Here is a 25157-nt window from a genome sequence, read left to right as displayed (position 1 = left end):
TGCTCTGACTTCACCAACCTCTGCAGTACTTTGCAATCCCGTGCGGAGCAGCTCCCATACCAGGCAGTGATGAAACCAGTCAGGATGCTCTTAATAGTGCACCTGTAGAAGCTGGCCTGGATATGTGACGGCATGCCGAACTTCTTTAGGCTGCAGAGAAAGAACAGGCACTGCCGTGCTGTCTTGACCACGATGTTGGTGTGGTGGGTCCAGGTTAAGTCCTCTGAGATGTTAACTCCCAGGAACTTACAACTGCTGACCCTCTCCACTGAAGTCCCATTGTTGTAAATAGGGATGTGGTCTCCTCCCTGATGTTTCCTATAGTCCACAATATCAATACAGAGAGTCAAAAAAGTATTTTTATATTGAATTGCTACTTTAACCTTTGATAAATCACCAAGGATACATGTAATGGGAGTAAGTGGAAGAGATATATTGGTGCCTGAGAGCTTTCCTCACCGTGGAGGTCCAGAATGACAGTATGTGCTGACAATACCATAATAAGTGCAATAGTGATCCTTTATGTGTATTACATTTGGAACACACTCCTGTATTGTGACACTTCATCCTTTTCAATTTTTCTGGGGTATAATAGACTCTGTTTAAATTTTTTTACTGAAGCAGTTTCTTATGTATAGCTCTAAATGGATAATTAACATTATGCCACACAGTATCCCAGTCTATATCCTCTGAGAGGAAAAAATGATTATAATAATAATAATTGCTTACACTTATACAGCGCTTTTCTGGACACTCTACTCAAAGCGCTTTACAGGTAATGGGGACGCCCCTCCACCACCAATGTGCAGCCCCAATGGATGATGTGACGGCAGCCATAGTGCGCCAGAACGCTCACCACACATCAGCTATCAGTGGAGAGCAGAGTGATGAAACCAATTCATAGATGGGGATTATTAGGAGGCCATGATTGGTAAGGGCCAATGGGAAATTTGGCCAGGACACCAGGGTAACACCCCTACTCTTTTCAAGAAACACCCTGGGATTTTTAATGACCACAGAGAGTCAGGACCTCGGTTTCACATCTCATACGAAGGACGGCGCCTATTTACAGTATAGTGTCCCCCTCACTATACTGGGGTATTAAGACCCACATGGACCACAGGGTGAGCACCCCCTGCTGGCCCCACTAACACCTCTTCCAGCAGCAACCTTAGTTTTTCCCAGGAGGTCTCCCATCCAGGTACTGACCAGGCTCACACCTGTGAGTTCCAATGGGGCTGCTAGCTGTGAGTTGCAGAGTGATATGGCTGCTGGCTATGGCTATTATGAATAATAATCTAAATAACATCCTCTCCTGAGGCTATCAAGGTGGGTAAAATGTACTGTAAGTTAAATGAGCTTTAAGTTCAAAATTGCTTTTAGAATTAAACAACATTTGCTTGTTTCTCCCTGAGGTGTCAATCTTCCCCTGCCAGTGTCTGCTCAAGCGAATGTCACAGGCACTGTGTAGGATCAGTCACCCTGCCTTCATGTCTGTTAAATGCTTCTGCTGAAGGCGTGGTCATAATGGATTGGATGTACGAAGGAAAACTTATTGCACAAAAGCCCGGACGAAGAAAAACAAATATAGATTTCCCCCCTCAGTTCAGAGGGAGGATACAGATGAGTGATCTGAACGGGGATTTAACACTGACTCAGTTACGCCTGGATGACTCTGGAACATACATGTTTGGGGGGGTATTAAAAACAAGAAGGGACATCCCTCCAAAGATCATTAACCTTCAGGTGAATGGTAAGAGCTTTCTTTATTTCTTTATTTGTACTGATTATATATCCAACATAGAAAGAAACTAAAGGTATTGAAATGAATGAAGGAATAAATAATAATAATAATTGCTGACCAGGCTCATACCTGCTTAGCTTCAGTGGGTTGCCAGTTGTGAGTTGCAGGGTGATATGGCTGCTGGCCTCTTAGTAGAAGTTGCAAAAGCGATCACATTACTCCTACCCTGGAGTAAATATCTTTCATGTTTTATGAAGAAATGAGTAAAGGTTCATTCCATGCTGAAAAGAGAAGACAGTGGATCCTTCTTCGGGAGTGTCAACATGGAATTAACCTTTTCTTGTTCCCTCGCAGCCTACACATGCTGACACAGCTCCCTACTTTAATATTTCATTACAATTAAATCTGACCCTTCAATTATTTCCTAACCACAAGGTACACAAGTTGGGCATTCTCTGTTTTAATACAGTTTTGTCTTCAGTGTTGTTGCATCCGCTTTTCACAGAGTTGCAGCACCGGTTCATCCTTTGGGATGGAAAGTACTGTATAAATACGATTATTATAAAAGTTGAAAATATGCTGTGCAGGAGAAAGTGGGAGGGATATAAGTAATTACTGACAGCAGCACTAGATTCCACTAACCAAAAGGCTGTTTCCATCTCATTTGTCTGATATACGTAATGCTGAGTTACTGTGTGTTCTGGATACTGTAACAAAAGCGTTCTTTCAGGACCCTATGCAGACGACACGATCTGGGGTAGAGTGAGGAAAACATGGGGGAAAAGCATGCGGGAGTCAGGAGTGAAAACAGGGGGCCTGTCCATGGTGCGCTGGTGTTCGGGGGAGGTGTGGCAGAGGCAAACAATCCAGAAATAAGTCCAAGGGGGAATCCAAGAGAAGGCGAAAATCTGAAACCGGGCGATCTATCCAAGATGAACAGAATTAAAACAGGAACCAGGTTGGAACCGGCAGGAACAGGAACTTAAAAGCTTGATGGGACCAGGCGCTTCCAGGTCCCGGACTCACCTGGTACGGAAACCAATGCAGAGCCCAGAACAGAGTCTGGCTTTTAAGGGGAACTGAAAAGGGGGCTGGAACAGGGAGCAGGTATGGGGAGATGAGTAAAGAACAAGGAAGGGCTGGAGCGTCCTTAAGAGGAGGGGTTTACGAACGTGACCGATACTGTGAGAGGGATAACGTAAGACGAAGCAAGGTATTTTACATGCTTACTGTACTGAGGACAATCCTCTTCTCTATTAGAAATTACCGGCATGGATCGAATTGGGATTTCACTATGCCTGCTGAAACTGATCTCGTTTTCTGTGGGTGTGGTCATCACTCTGTCTGTTGTCATTACAATCTATATCCGAAAGACCATCAAAAACAGGTAAATATTTGTCATATTATATATATATAAATTAGGAAGCTGTTGGAGTTTTGGGGGTATTGATTTGCCTTCTGTATTAATTAAAAAAATCTCTTATATATACTCCTATAACGATTATATCTCGTGTTATTACAGAACAAATAGTTGCCCTACTTAAACAAAAAGAAATGGACTGCTACATTGTCAGTCGGTTTTTCTTAATTTTTTTCTCATTTCTTCTGAACTGCAAGCTATAACTGATTTAACGCCGCTGTCTGACAGTATCTGCATTGATAAACAGATTTCATGAAGATGTCATGTACGATGGCGCCTTGTGTAAATGTTTCATTTTTTAACAGGAATATGTGTGAGGAAGAGGGAGAAACTACACAGAAACTGAGGGTGACTGAAACCATTACATGATCAACTGGTCACACAGAGACACAGCTCAACTCTATTGTCCCTTTGAATCAGAACAAAACTGTCCGATTAATATTTTTACACATTGTTTAGAGTAGATTTTTAGATTTTTTATTTTGATATATTGTTCACATGACAACAGTTTAAAGGAAATGACTTTTTTGTAAAATGACATTGGCATTTTTGTTTCCTGTTTCATTTATCTTAAATGGAAATCTAAATAAAAATTAATCAATAGCTAATGTCTTTTCCATAAGATTTTGTAATGTGCTGTTGCAATTCAATGAAGCAACCATCTTATTGCAAACAACATTTTTGAACCCTTCAAGTCTGGTTTCAGACAATTCCACAGCACAGAAACTGCCCTTTAACTGGTTAGTGTTAAAGTCACTAATCATTTTCTTATGTCCTCTGATACTGGTTCTCTATCCCTATCCTTCTTGAGGTCAGTGCTGCTTTTGACACTGTAAACCAAGACATCATACTTTCTTGTCTTGTGACTCCATTTGGAGTTTCTGACGTTGCCCTTAAATTGTTTAACTTGCCTTACTGATCATCGACACTTTGTTTCTCTTCAGAGTTTCTGTTCTAAAGTTGGGTTCTTTAAGTCTGGTGTTCCTCAGGGCTCGATACTGGGCCCCCTACTATTCAACATTTACATGTTTCCACTTGGAAGAGGTAACGGGTCTATTCCATTAGTTTTACATCAGTTGTAGATATTCATTCAGCTATCTCCAATTGCAACTTAGTCCAATACCCTGGATATACCCTGGCTAGGATGCCAGTACATTGCCGGGCTCATACACACTTTTTCCGAGGACAGATCTATGAGAGCTAGTCTTTGAACTGTGGGAGGATTACAGAGCAGCCAGAGAAAGCCTATGTAAACACAACACAGGGAGTTCACTGACAGTAAGTCCAGGGAAGTCACAGAAAACAGTGATACACAAACCTATGGTTGTTTACTTAGGTGTTAAGTGCTCTTTGTGTTAGGGAAAAATCACAAAACAAAACAAAAAAACCCTTTCTTCAGGGATTTCACTGCAAGGAGTTTATAAGGATACCATGCCTCTGTGTTACAGCACACAGATAACATTATTAGATTTAAACACAAAGAAATGACTAATTAACTGTCAATAACTGTCAATAACAGACCCTAAAGTCTGCTCCTGGCTCCACTTGACGGACTGGTGAGACTCCATTTTCAAACCATAGTCAGGGTCTGCAGACTAACAGAAAATGGTGGAAGAGACAGGAGACAAGGACAACACTGTGGATCCACAACAGGGACGACACATCTACAGAAACAGCCTCTACAGATATGAAACTACCAATACTTATTAATGCTAACAATAGTGAAACAATAGAAAACGTCCTTTCTTTTCCTGTATTCCTGGGGTCAATGAGATACTGATGAATCAGGTAGGTGAAGAAGGATTCTGACAGGTCACACCAGGCCAAAATCGAACCCAGGCAGGAGTGGTAACTGCTGTTATAAGTAACTGTACTTGGAAAAATGAGGGAAGACCCAACACAACGCCAGAGGGCACACAAACACACTCCTCTGAATTATTGTCTTCCTCTAGTACAGCTGCTCTCCGGTGTTTTCTTGGAACTTCAAGGTTATTAAGCTTGAGGCAGTTTGCACAACAGCTTCCCCTTGGTTTCACCATGCCCTGACAGTGCAGTTAGTATGCTTTTCCGTTGCTAACCACAGCCTTTCTTTTCTGTTCCCATTCACTGCTCATTTACTCTGCCTTTACAGAGCACTTTGCAAACATGGGGAGAACATACAAACTCCACACAGTTAGCACGCCAGGAATTGAGCCCAGGGCCACAGAGCTGCAACCACTGGGCCACCGGGCCACACTCTTTGTGATCTTTTTGTGTGAAATATTTCTCACCATTACATTGCTAATTTGAACATTTGAGACCTTAAAATGTATATGTAACATTCCTCAAATGATTCGCCTTTTCCAGACCCTTGTGAATCACCAGTTTTGTTATTCACCAGATGAGCACACATGTACATAAAGGTGCATTGCACTGAGACCAAGGAATCAATGGGGATTTTCAGGCATACCTAACCGGAGAGGAATATAACACCAATTCCAGTGATGGCACTTCTACGTTTTGCACAGATAATGCAATACAATCACTGATCATAAAAGAGGAATCCCACATGGATTCCTACAGCACACAGAACCTGGTGTAATGTACTGTACATGTACGAATCATAGCACAGATATATTGATTCTATGCCAACCTATAGGTAATTGCAAAGACATAAACTAATAGTCTGTGAAGACATGACCTGTTATTGATGTAATGCTATAGTGTAAATAAGATAAGGTCACTTTATTAGCCACCTACAATTTCTTGCATGAGGAATTTGTCTTTTTGCATACCCCAGCTTGCTTTCCATGAGACACACAGACAAGGAGAGAAGCTTGAGGTCAGAGTGCAGGGTCAGCCATTATACAGCACCCCTGGAGCAGTTGGGGTGAAGGGCCTCGCTCAGGGCCCAACAGAGTAGGGTTCCTCTGCTGGCTGTGGGATTTGAACCAGCAAACTTCCAGCCACAGGCAGAGATCCTTTGCCACAGATCCACCACTCTGTTAGTATTTCATTTGAGCTAAATAATAGCTGTGCTCTTTGGCACTGTGTTCAATGATAAAACCACTGAACCAGAGTAAGGTATCTAGTGCTTTAACTAACATACCAGACCGAATTCACTGCAGATTTCACGTTTTTGAGACAAAAACTCACGGAAGATCTGCCAGTCAGTGGTAGCAAAACAGTGATTTAATATAAAATCTGATTCATCCGACCAACGTTGAATGGTTCTTAATGCTGGCCTCTCCTGTTTAAGTTTCTGCTTGTAAACGGGAAGTAGCAGAATGGAGGCGTGATCAGATTTGCCGAAAGAAGGTTGAAGGAGGACTTTGTAACCATCCTGGAAGAGAGTGTAAACATTGTCCAATGTGTTTGCTCCGCATGTCGGGCAGTCGATGTGTTAATGTAGATTAGGCATTGTTTTCTTCAAGTTTGCACCGTTGAAATCATCGCTATGATGAATGCCACCATTGTCCCTGTTCCTAAGATACCCAGAGCTGCCTGAATGACTACTGCCCTGTTGTACTCACATCAGTTATCATGAAGTGCTTCGAACGGTTGGTCAAAGCATACATCACCTCCTCACTGCCTGAAACCCTAGACCCACTGCAATTTGCGTATCACCAGAACAGGTCAACAGAACATGCTATTGCAACTGCCCTCCATACTAACCTCTCACACCTGGATAAGAAAGGAACATATGTGAGAATACTGTTTGTTGATTACATCTCAGCATTCAATACCATAGTGCTCTCAAAACTTGTCATCAAGCTCCAGGACCTGGGACTGAACACCTCCCTCTGTAATTGGATCCTGGACTTGTTGATGGAACGTCAGCAGGTGGTGAGGGTGGGCACCAACATATCTTCTACCCTGACTCTAAACACTGGAGCCCCCCAAGGCTTTGTGCTTAGCCCTGTCCTCTACTCCTTATTTACCCATGTAGTGTAAATTGTAAGTTTATCGGCTTACCTTGCCTGGTTAAGGAATTTAATCTATCCTCCTAACGCAGCAGCATGGTGTGAAGGACCTACACACATAAACCCCCTGTTTATTAGAGAAATGCAGAATTGAGGCATAGGAACAACCCTGATGTTATCCTTCCTAAACCTAACTTGATTCATAAACTTCTGGCCTTTCACCAGAAAATACGACAGAAAATTAACCGGAATCTCCCTTTTTACCTAAAGTCCTAACCTAACCAGCTGATCCTGTTTGGCCAGGAACATATATCAAACAAGTATTATTAAGATCAAGGGCATCACAATATCATGCTTGCCTCATTGAGTCTGACTGGGCAGGAGACTAAACCTTTGGATATCATGATGAGGCAAGTGTAGAGAATAAGAAAAGTTTTTGAGATTTTGAGAGTACAGAGAAGGAGTTAGACTACAGTATATACTTGCTGATTTTGAAACTGAATTGGAACATTAATCCTATGCTAAACATAGTGAATACTAGAAGAACGTTTGTATGGCTTGTTTTTCCTGTGATAGATGACAATTATTTTCAATAATAAATGAAAGATCCTGGCCAGTAGTGATGTGGCACCCTGAAACTGTCACATAGTGTAAATCATACAAGTGTAAACAGTGTAAAAAACTAAGCCTGTTTTTATATTCACATATGCGCATGATTCACATCATGTCCACTGCACCTGCTGTCGAAACTACAAGCTGTTTGTACTTCTCTCTATTTTCCTGAAACATAATAATACTTCATTAATTTCAGCAAATGATTATCTTGCATGTTGCAATGAGACATCATTTGTCTGCTCTCTACAAAATCCATCAGAAAGACTTCCCAGTTCCCATTCTCACAGAGCAGTATGAGAATTTTCCTCTTCTGGCAGCGTATAGGTTTCTACATGCAGAAAATTCTCCACTGGTTTAATAGTTCCCACTGTTCCTTCACCATTGTCCTTCTGAGATGCCACCGCATTATTTCTTAATTTTCATCAAATCAAGACAAAAAAGAACAGGTGAAGAACAGATGAAAGCACAAAAACACACAACAAACAGTGAAGGTGCTCTCCTGCTTGTTTTTTCTTCCCTTTGTTGCTTTCTGCTTTTCCTTTCCTTATTTCTAGGTGATTTCTCCTTTGTCTGAGAAAGGAGGCATGTTCCCAATCTTCTATCCCCTGGGAACTTTCTCCTTTAGCAATTCTAAGAAAGTTGGAAAATCTTCCCTGTGACCACTGAGTGTTTCAACCTAGCCACTACAACCGTTTGTATCGCTGCAATGGTTAATTTGCACAGGTAGTATGGCGAAAGCATAATACCTCACATCTCTATGGATAGCTGATTCCTAGTTTTGGGTTAGGCTTATGTTGTTTTCATTGTGCCACAGCAGATGCAGTCACAAATCCAGAATATATGAAGGCCGGGACCATATGTGCATTGGCTTTGGTACTAAATGTATCTCAAACCCAAACACGATCTTCCAGCCCTCTCCACCATCTATCATTCCCGTGTTTTACAGAAAGCAAATCCATCTGTGACAATCCTTCACCCCTCTTGATTAATCATTTCCAGTTACTCCCATCAGAACGCAGATACCGACTCCCCAACTCCAAAACCAACAGATTCAAGTTCTCCTTCATACCTGTTGCCATATCGTTACTTAGCGCTTGACTTTCTATGCAAATGTGTATGTACATTGTTGTACTTTTCGTGTTTTTCTTTTCTGTCTGTACACCAACACTGCTGCTGTAAAACAAATCCCCCCCTCAGGGAAAATAAAGACTATTTCTCTTTAGTTAGATGTTTGAAATCTGCATCTGTAATTTGAGGATCTCTGGGATGCACTGATCTCTGACCACCACTGCTCTTTCTGGAGCCAGACAAGTTAAAAACCAATTATTGAGCATGCTTTTCCTTCATCTTCATCTACTCCTTTTGTCATTATTAGATTTTGACTGAAAACATGATAAAGTGCTTCTACAAAATATTGAGTCAGGAGATTTAATATTTCAGCAAACAAGATATGGGCTTTTTTCATTTTGTTTTCATAGAGAGTGGGCAGCACAGTGGTGCGGTGCTGCCCAGCAATAGCATTGCTGATTCTCAGCACTAAGCCTTTGAGTTCAGATCTGGACCTGGGATGCTATCTGAGTGGAGTTTGTATGTTTTCACTGTGTGCGTGTAGGTTTCCTCCTGGTGCTCTGGTTTCCTTGTAGTCTAAAGACATACCAAGGTTGTGACTGGGAAAACTGGCCCTGGCGTTCACTAACAAACCAATCAGAGAAGGTCTGAATTCAGTGTGGGAGCTGACATTGTATTGATCCAATGTATCAGCAAGGAAAGTTAATGTACTGTTCAGCAGAGACTCTGATATTACTTAGAAAACTGTTATTTGTCAAGTGTAGGCACATGAATTTTCATGCTTCCTGTAGAGAAGCAAACCACAGCAGACTCAGAGGAAGTGGACAACTCAGACACAAGCGCCCTGCTCAATATACTCCTCCCCCCGCTCCCTTGGTGGAGAACATATGCAGCATGAGCAATCTCTATCTAAGCTAAATGTAATTTGAAATCAGGTTTAGGACAATTGCAGGAAATGGAATAAGCTTGCAAGTCATTGCCACTTGCCACTTTTGAATTATTTCGTATTAAAGTAAAGCAGAATTGAATGAGGAACCTTTCAGTCTCCTTCTGCATTTCAAATGTGAATATTCAGCTGAAGAGGAAGAACAACTGCCAAGTGTTGTTTGATCTGTTTGTTTGCACAGAATGTGTAGAGGTGGAGGATTCCCATTTCTCAGACATGCACTGTCAGTCAGTCTTCTTCTACTGGGTGAGTGACAACCAGTACTCTTAATGCACTTATAGTTTCAGCTATGGGTGAGTGAAGTGGAGATGTGTGCTTTGAACCTGTCATACTGCAAAATTGTTTCAGCTCCAGCCGATTTCTAAGCACTTTCACAAAGGCATTTTAGTATCAGAATTACTTTTCCAAAACTCTTACAGTTGCGATCAACTGGCTCATACTGTATGTCATGCAATATTCAGATTCTGTCTTAGCCTTTCCACTCAATTCATTAAGGCTCTCAAAGGTGAATAAAGAGTTAATAAGGAGTCATTATTGCATAGGTATGAAAATAGAAATAAGGAGGCCAAATCCCTGGAATGTCTCTAACTTTCAGGTGAAATGTAAGAAATGATTTTTCATTTTTTAGAACATAAAACTAAAATGCATATTTGTAAATCAATTGTAATTGACTACCTCAACATTTAAGTACACACACAGAGAATCCTTTGCATTTCTCATGTATTTTATGAATTATGATAAGCCGAGTGTGAAAAGAGTGGCATGTCATATTCAAGCTTGACAAACCATTTTGCTGTGTGTTATTTTCCTTAATTGTTTGAGAAAGTACATTCATTTGACATGGGCCATGAGCGTAGAGATAAAAAATAATCCTGCCATAATCACAAACATTTTATGACTATTTTTATCAAAACTGTTTGAAAGAAGATTTTTTTTTTTGATGAGAGACATTGAACTACTTGTTAAGTACTTGAAAGGAATGTCCTAATACTACAATTGTAACATCTTCTTTGACCTGCATGTTTATCATGGTAAAAAGCTTACTTCTTGCCCCTCCAGTGTGTCAGGTGTCTATCAGTGGCGTCTCTCCATTGGTCCTGAATGGCACTCTGGGACAGTCAGTTACTCTGCCCTCGGGGTTTGATGAGAAAACCTACAGCAGCAGTAATATAACACTACTGGAATGGGAAATGAACAGAACTGTTATCATGCAGTTCCTAAATAAAAACTGGTCTGCTCTTAAGAATGATCACTTCAAAGACAGACTCACTGTAAACACAAGGGATGGCTCTTTAATGATCTCTCAGCTAAAAGGAGGAGACGAGGGAGAGTATGTACTCAGTGGCTTCGGATCTGCAGGGAACCTGCCTCAACAAAGGATAACCCTTCATGTTTTTGGTAAGCAGCTTGTTCCTCAGAGATTTCATTGGATTTTAAACATTGTTTTTTATTTAATTGAAAAAGAGTATTTGTAAATACTGTACTTGTTAAAGGTTCCTCATTCCAAAATAAAACAGAGAAGAAAGATTTCAATTGTACTTGAGGATTTAAGGAAGTCAGGCTTTAGTCCTTAGTGGAAAACTCTGCATAGTGTTTACTTATCCTTTTACATACTGTAGCTTAGCAAGCCTGCTCATGCTTTGTATTTAAGATTAAATTCATTCTGAAGGTTTTCCCTACTGTGTGAGCTGTTCTTCAACATTTTAGTGGCAAAAAATAGGCCACCTGGTGAGGGTTAACAAGACAAATTACCAAGATACATGTAAGAAATGTAACTAGTTTTTCCTGTCTGTATCCATGGGAGTGGCGTGGAGATACAGTAGTTGATTCATACAAGTACCTGGGTGTTCACATTGACGATAGACTGGAATGGAGTAAGAACACTGAGGCCATCTACATGAAGGCCAAGGCCAACTTTATGTCTTGAGGAGGCTCAGGTCTTTCAACATGTGTAGAAAGATGCTTCATACGTTCTATCAGTCTGCTATAGCGAGTGCCATGTTCTACGTGGTGGTGTGCTGGGGGGCTCCGGGATTAGAGCAGGGGATGCCAACAGGTTGAACAAGCTCATCAAAAGAGCCAGTTCTGTCTTTGGGTCTGATCTGGACCCTTTGGAGGTAGTGGCTGAGAGGAGAATGGTGTCCAAATTAATGCCCATCATGGACAACGTCTCCCATCCCTTCTATGACATGCTTGTGAGAATGAAGAGCACGTTCAGCAATAGACTGATCCAACCACGGTGCGACTGGGAGCGCTACAGGAGGTAATTCTTGCCTTCTGCCATAACACTTTAAAACTCAATCCACTGTGTTGCAGGGACAACATTGAGCTGTTTTGGGACTAAATATGAATTCTGTTTACAACTGGTTTTCTGTTCACAACTGGTGTGTAATATATGCTGAGGATTTGTGCAATATATTTATAATGTGCTATACATTTTCTTGTGTACTGTACATTCTGGTTTGTTTTTGTATATTCTGTCCTGTGAGCAATTCTCTATAATCCATTTTTATTGCATTTCTCACTGACTGTGCTTACTGTAGCGTACTGATGTATTATTGTATTAGTACAGTGGTTCTCAAACTTTTTGGTCCAAGTACCACCCCTAATCCAACCAAAGCATCCAAGTACCACCTACAGGTCATCACCTCATAGGAACCCCAGCAATTCTCAATGACCAACATGAGCGCATGTGCACACACACTCACACATACATACAATAAATATTATAATAATAAACTTTGTTTGATATATTAAAATGTGGCTTCTCAAAGTGTTTTACAGAAAAATAAACAACAACAAATAAAAATAAAAAAGCACCATTTCAGTGAGAGGGGTGAGCCTGTTTAGTCAAGCAAAGCAGATGTGAATTAATTTTTCGATCCTTGATACAATTCACAACAGTCTTAACAGATTTTAAATCGTCAGGCATTTTCTTGACGGCAAAGGTCTCGCGGTGGATGTTGCAATGAAACCATTAATTTCTGGAGCAACCTCTCTAATTCATGCAACTACACCGCTGTGTCGGCTTGTCATTGCTTTAGCACTGTCTATACAAACTCAGACACATTTTATCCAGTCGAGGCCATTCTCTTCGATAAATTCATTCAGAAGCTGAAATATGTGCTCTCCTGTAGTTCCTGTTGGTAGCGGCTTACAGAACAGAAAGTCTTCATGGGACATGCCCTCAAACTCACTTCTAACGTAAACGAGCAAATTGGCCAAATCGACTACAGACTCATCTAATTGCAGTGAAAAACATCTGCTCATCTTAACGCGCTCTGTCAGCGTACTTTTGATATAATCCTTAATTTCAATAATTCTATGAATGACTGTGTCTTTCGGGGGGGGGCAGCAGGTCGAGCTGTTCAGCAGCTTTTTCTCCACACATAATGTGGAGAAAAAGGGGCATACCTGCTTTAGCAATCCGCAAACTTGCATTTTTCCACGTTTCCGTTTTTATTTCAGTGTTTATTTTAAGTATTTATTTCATGCCCATGGGAGAGAAACACAGAGACGCTCGGTGTATTTTTCTCAAATTAACTTAGAACAGTTCTTAAATATTTTCTGTTATTTTTCACACTTTCCTGTGCTCACAAGATTACTGTACCAGCGTTCGTAGCACGCATTTCTATGCATTCCTGTGTTTACAACGTTGGCATTGTTCCAAAATCACGCACATTCTCCTTTCTCCCTATTTGCTGGAGATACAGTAGCTTTTTTTAAATACAATTGGTCACTTGCGTCCGTAGCACGCATTCCTATAGAGTGGTATAGAATTACAGAGTATCTCTTGTGTCCACTGAAGTATTAGCGCGCACTGTATCGTAGTACGTAGGCTGCGTATTCGACACGTATAAAAATACAAAATAGTGTAACGCCCTCGCCTGGTGGTGAGGAGGAAGCGCCCCTAGGCGTTCGTAGTACCGCTGGGCATGCTGGGAGTGGTAGCCAGGGAGAGTCTGAGGGTCAGCACGATGACCAGCGGCTGACCCTACCTGTGTAAATAATGTCCTAGTAGTTCGAGTGCCCTATGTAGTCTCGTAAAAGTATAGTGTGTTGTTAGTTAATTACCACCCTAACGATGTGTACGTGTTCCATCAGTCTCCTCATGTGCGTGTATATCTTGTGTTCGGTTTTGTGTGGTTGTTAACGAATAAAGCTAATGCTTGTTTGTTAATCGCGTCCCCACTCGTCCTTCGTTCTGAAAAGAACCTGCAAACGCTACAATATGAAAACCTGTCCCGATTTTTTCAGCGCACACAACACAATTCCAGGGTCATTTGGCGTACCACCTGGCGGCAGGCCACGTACCACTGCCGGTACGCGTACCACAGTTTGAGAACCACTGTATTAGTACATTACACTGTACTGTGTTGACAGTGCCTGGCTGCTGTTGCCCTGCATTTTCCCTCAGAGGATTAATAAAGTATCTATCTAGTTTGACTAGCTCCTTCCCAAGTCATGCTTTTGATCATATACATTATATCCATCATACTGTATATACATTACATTTCCATGTTCAGTGACGACTGCGATCCATTTAAAGTGTAATTCCAGCGATATATTTCGCGTTTCAGGCTTAGAAAGAATCAGCATTGATGAATGCATTTCAAACCTCAATGACAGTCAAATGTACACAGTAACTATAAAACCGATTGACATCACAAAATAGATTAAATTTCAGGGTATGCACATTGTCATGTTCTGAGATTCAGAATGAGCCAACCAAACTTCTGGTTGCGTGTGCGGCCCTATGGCATTGTAAACAAGCAGTCTTGTGAATACATCTCTTTTAATCCAATAGAAATATTGCTTTCGATTTCGAGACGGTTTTGCCAACAAATACTACTTAGTTGTTAACTCCGCATGCAGATCATGTTAGAACATTTCTGTGGTGAAATGTCTGCTGAACAACCTGTACTTATTCCATCTTATTCTATCAAATTACATTAGTCATTACAGAGACTAGTGAGCAGGAAGGGCTGCATCTCATTGCAATTCATGGGGACTCGAATGCAAGTTCAACATGGTGACTTACAGTACTTTCACAAAGTTCACGATTTTGTGTTTAATTTGAAATATATTTTTTTCTATAATGTCACTGAATTTATTTTGTTACCGAGATTTAATAACGAGCCTGAGAAAATTGGACTGCGGTTCCCCTTTAAATGAAAAAACCTGGGATTTTTTTTAAATTTATCTTAATTTTATTTGAGATTTGATAAGTCCGTACCTGCAGCCAGGAGAATCTAATTTTCATTTTATTCTAAGAGAAAAAAAGACACATTAGAAAACTAAACATTACCATGGCCAATTTGTAATGATAACGCTCTTCTGTTTTTATTGTCCACATATTTAGAGAAGATCCAAGCAGTGAGGATTCAGACAGAGGTGGTCTATAAGGATAATGGAAGCTGTGTTCTGACTCTGACCTGTCAGGTGACAGGGGGTGGCCATGTTTCTTTTCATTGGCTGAAGAATGGGCATGACATTCCTGGGACTCCCAGTGGTGCTGTTCTAGAGCAGATAGCTCATCCTACAGATGGTGCTTTCAGCTTCAACTGCGCAGCCTTCAATCCTGTGAGCAGTCAGTCTGCTTCTGCACTTGCAGAGTGTTACTCACAAGGTGAGCTCAGCATCTTCTCATATGGAGACTGATGGGCATTCATGCTAATGTTTATAAGAGCTGTTATGAGTGGATAGTACTGTTTGAGAGTTTTAAATTAAATCTGAACACACAAGGTGAGCTCAGCATCATAGCATATGGAGACAGATGGCCATTCAAGCTAGGTTTCATCATTGTAGTTAATAAGAGCTATTGCTATATTCATACTGCATGTAAGTTTTAACTGTAATTTGAATCCCTTACACCGTTTAAGTTAAATTGAAATGATGGGATTTGTTTCATATTCAGAGTGTGCTAATTCTCCTTTAATTCTCCAAACGGTTGGAAGGCATCTTAAAGTTAGAACTCTTTTAATTTAATTGATTATGACAAGACACAGATATCTGTTGCCAGAACGCTTCAAAACTGGTATACAAGGCGGTTCTGCCTCCCTGATTAAGGTATCTCGACCATTGTATTTATTTGTATGCAATACATACAGAAAAGCAACATATTGTGTGTAATCTATTTAGTTAATGTAGATAACCAATTTCCATTTCAAACCTTTATTTTAGACATATACTCTACAGGGCTTGTGAGACACCAGGTGACTTTAAAGTGTTTGTTCCTCTCGGTCTCGATTTCAGACTCCAGACCCATGTTTTCGCTGTGTGCGTTGAAGACAGTCCTGTTCTCTGTGGGTCTGGTCATCATGGTGTCTGCTGTCATTGGTGTCCACATCAGGGAGACCCTCAGGAACAGGTGAATGAAGCTCTGCCAGACTCCGAAAGCAGAGAAGGTCTGAGCTAAAAGGAGATCATTTGTATTCTAAAGTCTTCTAATAACCTTATACAGCACACTGAGATGAAAGACGAGACATTGTTTCTTCTTAGGAAACTGATACAAGGGAGAGAACTATTTTCAAATTCTAAAATTACTGCTTTTTCAATCTCACAAAAAATTAAAGTGGATTTTATTCTGTGGTTTATTAAAGGTGCTAGTCAAGGTTCCTGCAAGACCATTTCCATTAATCTGCTCAGACCTACAGACAGTTCAGTGACAGGTGTCTCTCCTGTTACATTCTTTCAGCAGCCTGAGTAGTTCAAGCCTGAGCTTTATCCCCCACACCATGTCAATTGCTCATACAGACTAGTTGATTTTTCTAGTTTCAAATGATATGTGCACAGGGAACTCAGGATATCCCTTCATGGGATACAAGTTATAATGTTAAATCCCATTATTTTCAAGGCTGAGTTGAAGAGAGTGCTCAGAGTACTGTACCTTGTGATAATATATGACCAGTGTGTTCAAAATGTGTAAGAAAATCGGCATGATGTACAATAACTGAAGAAATACAGAGTAGAAATAGAATAAACTTTGTTGTACAGAATCAATCATGTTAATTTTGTTCCTGGATTTTTTTTGTTTCAGACATAAAACTGAGCACCCAGAGGGTGTGGAGGATCAACATCTTAGAAAGGCAGAAACCTCTTTCTAACCATCAGAGTCGAGCCAAAACAACCTCAACACCGTACTCCTAACCAAGGACTTAGGGAGTTTTGGGATGTTTAGTAAATTGAGTTTTATAAGAGAAGTGTTGGAGGAAGATTAGGTCCTAATGTTGCCTTCTTCCACTCTCCTACTCTCACACCTCTCCCACCTCCCCATCTTCACCCTTGTAGCAGCTCCGCAGCTCATTCCTTGTGAAAGTGAGTGGAGGGGGTTCAGTAAGCCTCATCCTTACAGGCAGGCTGCTTCTCTTAGCTAGGGGAGTCTCTCCAAACAACCATTTTTGCTGAAATATCATCTCTTATCCCCCACACCATTGTTGGTAAAGACAAATAAGTGAAATCATATTTCAGTTAGTTGGTCAAGCTACAGTATATAAATAAAATAGAGCAGGCTACAAGATCTTCACTTGGTACAAAGTTCATACGTATTAAATTTTAACATGAATCTACAAATTTGATAGGTTGTCTCCTTACATTGCACATACTGTAGTTTTTTTCCGGTGTACAATATGACAAAAGCTCATTCCGCCATTTACTTAAAGAAGGCAAAAAATGTGTTTTCCAGTCTCTCAATATACAGTATTTTAACTGCAGTCATTGCCAAAAGTATAATATGTTTACCTTTATTTTCAAAATTTGATATGTTTAAAAAAATATATTTATATAACCCAAAATGGTTAAATGTGTGTCAAATTGTATTTTATTTTTCTGTTATTGATAATAATTCAAATGTACATCTCAATTTTTTTTTAATATAATTTCAAAACATATGCATAACATCAACCTTTTCTGATTTTGCAATGGGCACTCAGATGATAAAGTAGCTTTAAATTGCTTCATTCTCAATGGCATATAATATATATGATGGAGTATATTAATACTGTATATATTAATTAAACATTAGCAACGATCTATGTGTAATTCTAGTGAAAATGTTGTGTTCAATTCTCTAAGAACGTCTGCCGCTCTTCTACTAACTACTCAGATTGAAAATCATTTTCACATTTTTCCTTTTTTGTATAAAACTACACTTCAATTCTGTATTCAGCACATCATGTAGTTTAAAGATAAAACCATTAAGGGAATAAATGCCTTTCTCTCTTAAGGGAATGGCTTTCTCTATTGGTGTGTGAGTAGGAATTGAGAATTCTTTTTTAATGTTATTGTAACCAAGTTGTGTATCTCCAAACATTTAAAAAATGCTCATCAGGTATATTGTGCATTTCCTTTTGACTGATTCAAAGTGTAAAAAAGGATCATCATGACATAAATCACATAATTCAATAATACACTTCTCCTGCCATTTAAGTGTGATGCCATCTGAAACAAGTGGTGGAAGAAACAAGTTATCCCATAAAGCAGGAAATGTAGTCAAAGTTTGACCTTTTTCCAAAAATGTATCGTGTTATTGCCATCATTTATAGTAGTGGCATATAATAGTAGATGAGCCCATGTCTCTAAATTAAATGTAATATTCTTAATTCAATTTATTGATTTGGTTCTGTTCTTCTGTTACATGAATACTTGAATATCTAAGCCAATGACACAACCCTTTGAAGTGTGTCTTTGTCATGCATGGTAGTACTGCGGTACCACACAGTGATGCCACTAGTGAGGACACTTTCTATGGTGCTGCAGTAAAAGTTCATGAGCAACTGCTTCCCCATACCACATATATTTAAGCACTGCAGAAAGTGCAAGTGCTGTTGTGCCTTTTTGGGACTGGCTACAGTGTTGTGAGACCAAGCCAGGTCGGTGGAGATCTGCAGGCAGAGGAACCGAAAGCAGCTGACAGTTTCCACTGCGGTGCCATCGATGCTGACTAGGGCGTGACTCCCTCTGGGTCTCCTGAAGTCCACAATGAGCTCCTTTGTCTTGTTGCCATTCAGGGCCAGATTGTTGTCAAGGCACCATCTTGTAAGATGCTCCACCTCACTCCTGTATGCGGACTCATCGTTGTTGTTGATCAGTTCAATAATAGTGGTGTCGTCTGTAAACAATGATGTGGTTGCTGCTGTAAGTGGCTGTACAGTCGTAGGTGAACATGGAGTATAGCCTAGGACTGAGAGAGCAGCTTTGTGGCCCTCCAGTAGGATTGCTCTAGAGGAGATATTGTTGCCAATTTCTACCACCTGAGGACTGTCCATCAGGAAATCCAGTATCCAGCTGTAGATAGAGTTGCAGAAGCCCAGATTCCTGCGTTTTGGGACCAGCTTGGCAGAAACAATTGTGTCAAAGGCCGAGCCGTAATCAATAAACATCATCCTAACATAGGTGCCCCATCCGTCTAAATGTTCTAGGGCAGTACGAAATGCTAGAGAAATGGTATCATCAACTGACCTATTCATGCGGTAAGCAAACTGAAGTGGGTCAAGGGAGTCTGGGATAGAGGAATTTATATAGGACAATACTAGTCTTTCCAGGTACTTCATGACCACTGCAGTTAGTGCCACTGGGCGGTAATCGTTAAAGCAAGTTACCTTGGTCTTCTTGGGCAGTGGCACAATTGTGGTTTTCTTAAAGCACTCTGGGTACAGCAGACAGGGATAGAGAGAGGTTAAAAATGTCTGTGTACACAGGAGATAGCTGGTCTGCACAGGTTTTAAGGACACGAAGGAAGACATTATATGGGCTGGCTGCTTTACAGGTTTTCACTCTCTTAAAGGTTCCATGCACTTCATGATTACAGAGCTGAAACACAAAGTCCACTGGTTCACAGGGAGCCTTGAGAGCAGCTCGGTGTTCTGAGCCTCAAAACGGAAGTAAAAGGTGTTCAGCTCAGCTGGTAGAGATGCCTCAGTGGAGGAAATGCCTCTAGTGTTGTCTTTAAAGTTATGTAGAGAATAGGCTTTATAGTTATATAAATTAAGCTCATATAACTTTAAGTTAATTAAGTTAATTTAAATTAAGTTAATTAATTAAGCTTAATCAACTTTATAGTTATATAAATTAAGCTATATATAGCTTATATTATATATAGAACAGGTTTTTCTGTGTGCTGAGAAAAGTTAATTTCTACACACTCTTTGGCAGAAAATATAATTGAACCTCCTTGTAAAATAATTTTGCTGCTCTACAGTTGTAGCTTATAATGTGAGATACATTACGTGTCTGTGTGTGCAGATGTCCAGTAGGCGGTGCTGTTTCTGTATTGTGTGTAATGTGGTGGAGAGTGAGTGCTCAGCTGACTGTAGCCATGGAGCTCTGTGTCCTCAGAGGGGGTGTCTGAAAGTACTAGACTGGTACAAGACCACAGGAGCCTGTGTAAACCCTTCTCAGGACACGGTGATGTGGTGTAAAACTAGGTGTGGGTATGAATGCAGAGAATGACACCGAGTACAAGTGCATTGGACCTATAAACTATATTATTGCACTCAGATGGAAAACGTTTCATATATATTTTGTACATATTTATTATGAAAAGATGAATCAGTAAGATGAACCTGTGACTCACCTGATTTTACATAAAAATTCTAATAAATCTATCTCTTTCGCTGTATTAATGTTCATCAGTCTCTTGTTTTGTTTGATCTCTGTCATCAGCATCAGGGAATGTCTCAATTCAGTGTTGGACCTCAGTTCCATTGACTCAGTCTTCCAGAAAGGGAGTTGTATAGTATCTCCATTCAATAGGAAGCCAGAAACTACTTAAAAACTGTTCTTATCAACTGTAAGAATCTGAAGTTTTCTGATAGCTGTAGAGAATCAAACCACAGCAGAGTCAGAGGAAGTGAGCAAGTCAGACACAAGCCAAGAGCCCACAGTACCTCTTCTGTCCCCCTCCTCCCCTTGCTGGAGACAAGTGCTCTCTCCAATGTGCCACCTACAACATCCACTTCAGCATGAACGGTAACTTTTAATTCTTCAACTCTGATTTGAAATTTGGTTAATGGCAATTACAGGAAATAAAATATGCCTTCAAGTCATTTCCACTTAAAAAAAAACAGAACTAAATGAGGAACCTTCCAGGCACCCTCTGCATTTCAAAGTAAATATTGAGCTGAAGAGGAAGAAGGTGTGTCAGGCTTTGTTTGATCTGTTTGTTCGTACAAAATGAGTGGAGTTGGAGGATTCCCATATCTCACACGTGCACTGTCAGTCTGTCTTCTTCTGCTGGGTAAGTGACAACCTGAACTTTTAATGCACAGAGCTTTTCTATCGAGTAAGGACATGGAGATGTGTACTTTTCTCATGTTATATTGTAAAATCCTAATGTATCAAGCACAGTGTAAGAAAATCTGTAAATCTAAAACTAACATTAACTAACATTCTCTGTTTAATAAACACTTACATGCAGACAATACAGGTGTTTTAGTATGGCTTGTCATTTAGTTTTCAAATTTTAATTATACTGAGAATTGCCTTTATATCAACCTTATTTTGAAAGACACTGCCTACATACATAGAAGCAATTATTATTCAATAATGTGGGTTTTAATAGTACACACATATTCAAAATATTTCATATCTATTTAAAAAAAATGTTCAATTTCATGCAAGGAAGAATGTGGTTTAAATGTACCCTGATAACTATTACAATCATCAGTGTGCCTCCTCTCTTGCGGTTATCTAGATATGTGAAAACTAACAAGTAAAGGTTCATTCCAAAGGATAAAGAAACGAAAACACTAAGTTTAGGCTGTGGAGCCTTCTTCAAGCATGAGGGAGCAAGGGAAAGTAGTAAATAAAATGAATTTTGTTCAAGTAAAATTGAAAAATGAATTACATTTTGAAATTAATTTAAATAAAATATGTGAAAAATAACTTAATTAAATTAGCACAAACTATTTCTAATATTTTATTGTATCCTGTTTCATTATTTGTTCTTTCAGGTGTCAATCTGCCCCTGTCAGTGTCTGCTGAGGAGAATGTCACAGGCGCTGTGAGAGGATCAGTCACTCTGCCTTCTGGTGTGCAGAGTGTGTCTGTCCAAGACATTGTCTTAATGGATTGGAAATACAAAGGGAAAGCTATTGTAGATTTTAGTGGTGGGAAAACAAACCCAGATCTGTCCCCTCAGTTCAGGGGGAGGATACAGATGAGTGATCAGAGTGGAGATTTAACACTGACTCAGTTACGCCTGGATGACTCTGGAATGTACACGTTCACTGGGATCAGAAAAACAGGAGCTCAGATCCCTACAAAGATCATTAACCTGCAGGTGTACGGTAAGAAGTTACTTTATTTTCCTTTTAATTTCGTATGAATTTCAGATATTTATATAAAATGATTCAGTCCTCATTTTCAACCAGGTATAACTTATTTTATCAAGGTTTGGGCTCACACACAGTGAACTTAGTGTTTATAGCATACAGTATGTTAAAAAAACAATGACATTCTAAGTCTGTGAAGAGCAACACTAGTATATTTCAGTTTTTGGTTGTGTGGTTTATGTTAATTATTGTTACTTTTGCTGCTGGTAAATTAAGGTCAACACTTCTTGCCACAAACATTTTGCTCTGTGTTTGAGCACTGTTAGTAGTGAATTTGGACTGTATTATTTTTAATTTAACTCCAGTACATTCTGTTACTTTATATTTGTGACAGTCTGCTGCTGATGGGGAACACAGCAAAATACTCTGTTTCAATACTCTGTTTAAGAAATGTGTAACCAGTGTGTGTAGCTGCTACCCAAATCATGTGTTGATAAAATACGTGTGTTTATTTCCCATTATGTGTCTTTATTTCCAAGTACAGTGGCAAATCTGATGCATTGAATTTCTCTTAATTTATTACATGCTATGAAAAAGGTCAGCTTCTCCATATAGTAGACCTTAAATGTTCTTTCATTTAAATCTGGCAAAATAATTTTTTGGAAACTAAACTTTATCATGGGCAATTTGTAATGGGAACACTCTTCTGTTCTTATTGTCCACATATTTAGAGCTGATCCAAGCAGTGAGGATTCAGACAGAGGTGGTCTATAGGGATAATGGAAGATGTCTTCTGACTCTGACCTGTCAGGTGACAGGGGGCGGCTATGTTTCTTTTCATTGGCTGAAAGGTGGGCGTGGCATTCCTGGGACTCCCAGTGGTGCTGTTCTAGAACAGATAGCTCATCCTACAGATGGTGCTCTCAGCTACAACTGCACAGCCTTCAATCCTGTGAGCAGTCAGTCTGCTTCTGCACTTGCAGAGTGTTACTCACAAGGTGAGCTCAGCATCTTCTCATATGGAGTCAGATGGCCATTCAAGCTAAGTTTCATCTAAGATTACATTGTAGTTAATAAGAGCTATTGCTGTATTCATACTGCATGTGAGTTTTAAATGTAATTGAATCCGTTACACTGTTTAAGTAACATTGAAATGATGGGATTTGTTTCATATTCGGAGTGTGCTAAATCTCCTTTAATTCTCCAAAGGGTTGGAAGGCATCTTACAGTTAGAACCTTTCTTATTTCACTGATCACAACAACACAGACATAAAATTTCCATGAACACTTCAAAACTGATACACAAGACATTTATTTTCCTGATTAATATATCTGGACCATTATATTTATTTGTATGCAATACATACAGAAAAGCAACATATCGTGTGTCATCTATTTTGTATGTAGATAATCAATCTCCATTTAAAACCTTTATTTTAGACACATACTCTACAGGGCTTGTGAGACACCAGGTGATTTAAAGTGTTTGTTCCTCTCGGTCTCCATTTCAGACTCCAGACCAATGTTTTCGCTGTGTGCGTTGAAGACAGTCCTGTTCTCTGTGGGTCTGGTCATGATGGTGTCTGCTGTCATTGGTGTCCACATCAGGGAGACCCTCAGCAACAGGTGAATGATACTGTGTCTGACGTTCTGATCTAAAAGGAGCTCATTAGTATTAATGTTCTAATAACATTATACAACACACTGGGATAAAAGGCAAGACATTGTTTCATCTTGGGAAACTGTTTTCATACTGCACATGAGAAATATTTTCAGATGGCAAAAGTATTGGTTTTTGAACTCAGAAAAACGAGTGTGGAGTTCCTTCTGTACAGTATGTTATTAAAGTTGTTAGATTGGAGTTTATAAAGCAAAGATTCCACTACCCTAATCAGACCTACAGATAGTACTATGACAGATATGACTCCAGATACTGTACTTCACCTATCTAAGGTGCTCACAGAGCAGGAGTTCTTTCTAGTTTCCAACACTTTATGTGCCCAGAGAACTCAGGAGCCCTTATTCTGTGGGACAGCAGTCATGATGTTAACTGCTGATAAAGACATCATGAACATGAATGGGTTGAATAGAGTGATCAGTTTACAGTATCTTCTGTTAACATAAGAGCTGTGACTGTTCAGAAAGTGTAGTACAGTCTGCATAATAAACAAAAACTGAAGAAAAACAGAGTAGGTACAGAGTAATCTTTTACAGAACAGAGTATGTCATGATAATTTTCTTCCTGGATATTTGTGTTTCAGACATAAAACTGACCACAAACAGGAAGTGAGGGGTCAAGAACTCAGAAAGGCAGAAACTTCTTTCTGACCACCAGACTCAAGCTGAAACAACCTGGACACTGTGCTCTTAACCAAGGACTTCTTGAGTTTCAGGTTGTTTTGTAACTGGTGTTCATAACAGATTTATGGGACGAATTTTAGATCCTACTGTCAACTGCTTTCACTCTTCTACATATAATATACATTGTATTTATCTTGTAAATATCTTGTACTTGTAAATACTGTATCTTGGATCTTGTACTTCCCTCTGGGCATTCCTCTCACACCTCTACCACCACCCCAGCTTCACCCTTGCAGCAGCTCCCCAGCTCATTCCTTATGAATGTGTGGGAGGTTCAGTGTGCCTCATCCTTACAGCCAGGCTGGCGTTCTCTCAAACCCTAATACATTAATTAGAGGATCCATCCAAATTACTTTGCTGTGTACTGAGTCAGCAACTGGTGCTCTTTCTGCACTGTGTGTGATGGGATGGGAAGTGAGAGCTCAGATGACTGTAGCAGTGGACCGCTGTGTCCTCTGAGGAGGGTGGCTGAAAGTATGAAGGTTACAATGGTCCTGCACTAGAACTCAGGAGCCTGTGACCAGGCTGTGTAAGGACTCTTCTCAAGACAGAATGCATGATGATGTGGTTTAAAGCAAGTTGTGGTTTGAATACAGAACACCAAGTACAAGAGTACTGGGTGTATAAACATCTTTATTGCACTAAACATTATACATATGTTTCATATATATTTTTTCTATGAAAGAAAAGATATATTGATTTGTAAACTAGTTACCAATTACTACTCCTCAAAAAAGAAGAATGAACCTATGTCCTTATTGTATACAGTCCTGAAAATAAACACATTTTTTATTTCAATAAAGTTCATCTGTCTCTTGTCTCATTTGAT

The 25157-nt window shown here is 39.8% G+C and overlaps 1 protein-coding gene and 1 long non-coding RNA gene across 5 annotated transcripts in view; both read left to right on the top strand.

Annotated features, from left to right (window-relative positions):
* Nucleotides 1–1425: 1425 nt before the first annotated feature.
* On the top strand, nt 1426–3703 carry LOC138238160 (uncharacterized). Its single transcript, XR_011189299.1, has 3 exons — nt 1426–1753; nt 3005–3131; nt 3470–3703. It is a non-coding gene; the product is annotated as an uncharacterized lncRNA (long non-coding RNA).
* Nucleotides 3704–9602: 5899 nt separating this feature from the next.
* The window catches only part of LOC107075928 (CD48 antigen-like), a 28719-nt gene continuing 13164 nt past the window's right edge, over nt 9603–25157 (top strand). The window contains exons 1-9 of one of the 4 annotated variants that reach the window (XR_011189363.1): nt 9603–9941; nt 10755–11093; nt 15058–15324; nt 15951–16065; nt 16735–20931; nt 21647–21982; nt 22699–22965; nt 23479–23593; nt 24229–25133. Coding sequence is in view for 1 of the 4 variants with exons in the window: in XM_069188509.1 (XP_069044610.1) it covers nt 9777–9941; nt 11003–11093 (256 nt within the window). In the remaining 3 variants the exon portion in view is untranslated. Of the gene's footprint in view, nt 9942–10754; nt 11094–15057; nt 15325–15950; nt 16103–16734; nt 20932–21646; nt 21983–22698; nt 22966–23478; nt 23594–24228; nt 25134–25157 lie in introns of those variants that run through there. The other 3 variants (XR_011189364.1, XR_011189365.1, XM_069188509.1) reach the window with 3 other exon arrangements.

Source organism: Lepisosteus oculatus, chromosome 4 (assembly GCF_040954835.1).
Source record: "Lepisosteus oculatus isolate fLepOcu1 chromosome 4, fLepOcu1.hap2, whole genome shotgun sequence".
In the NCBI taxonomy this organism is placed as follows: Eukaryota; Metazoa; Chordata; class Actinopteri; order Semionotiformes; family Lepisosteidae; genus Lepisosteus; species Lepisosteus oculatus.
The sequence above is the reverse complement of the archived record's forward strand: the minus strand, read 5'-3'. Positions and strand labels throughout refer to the sequence as shown.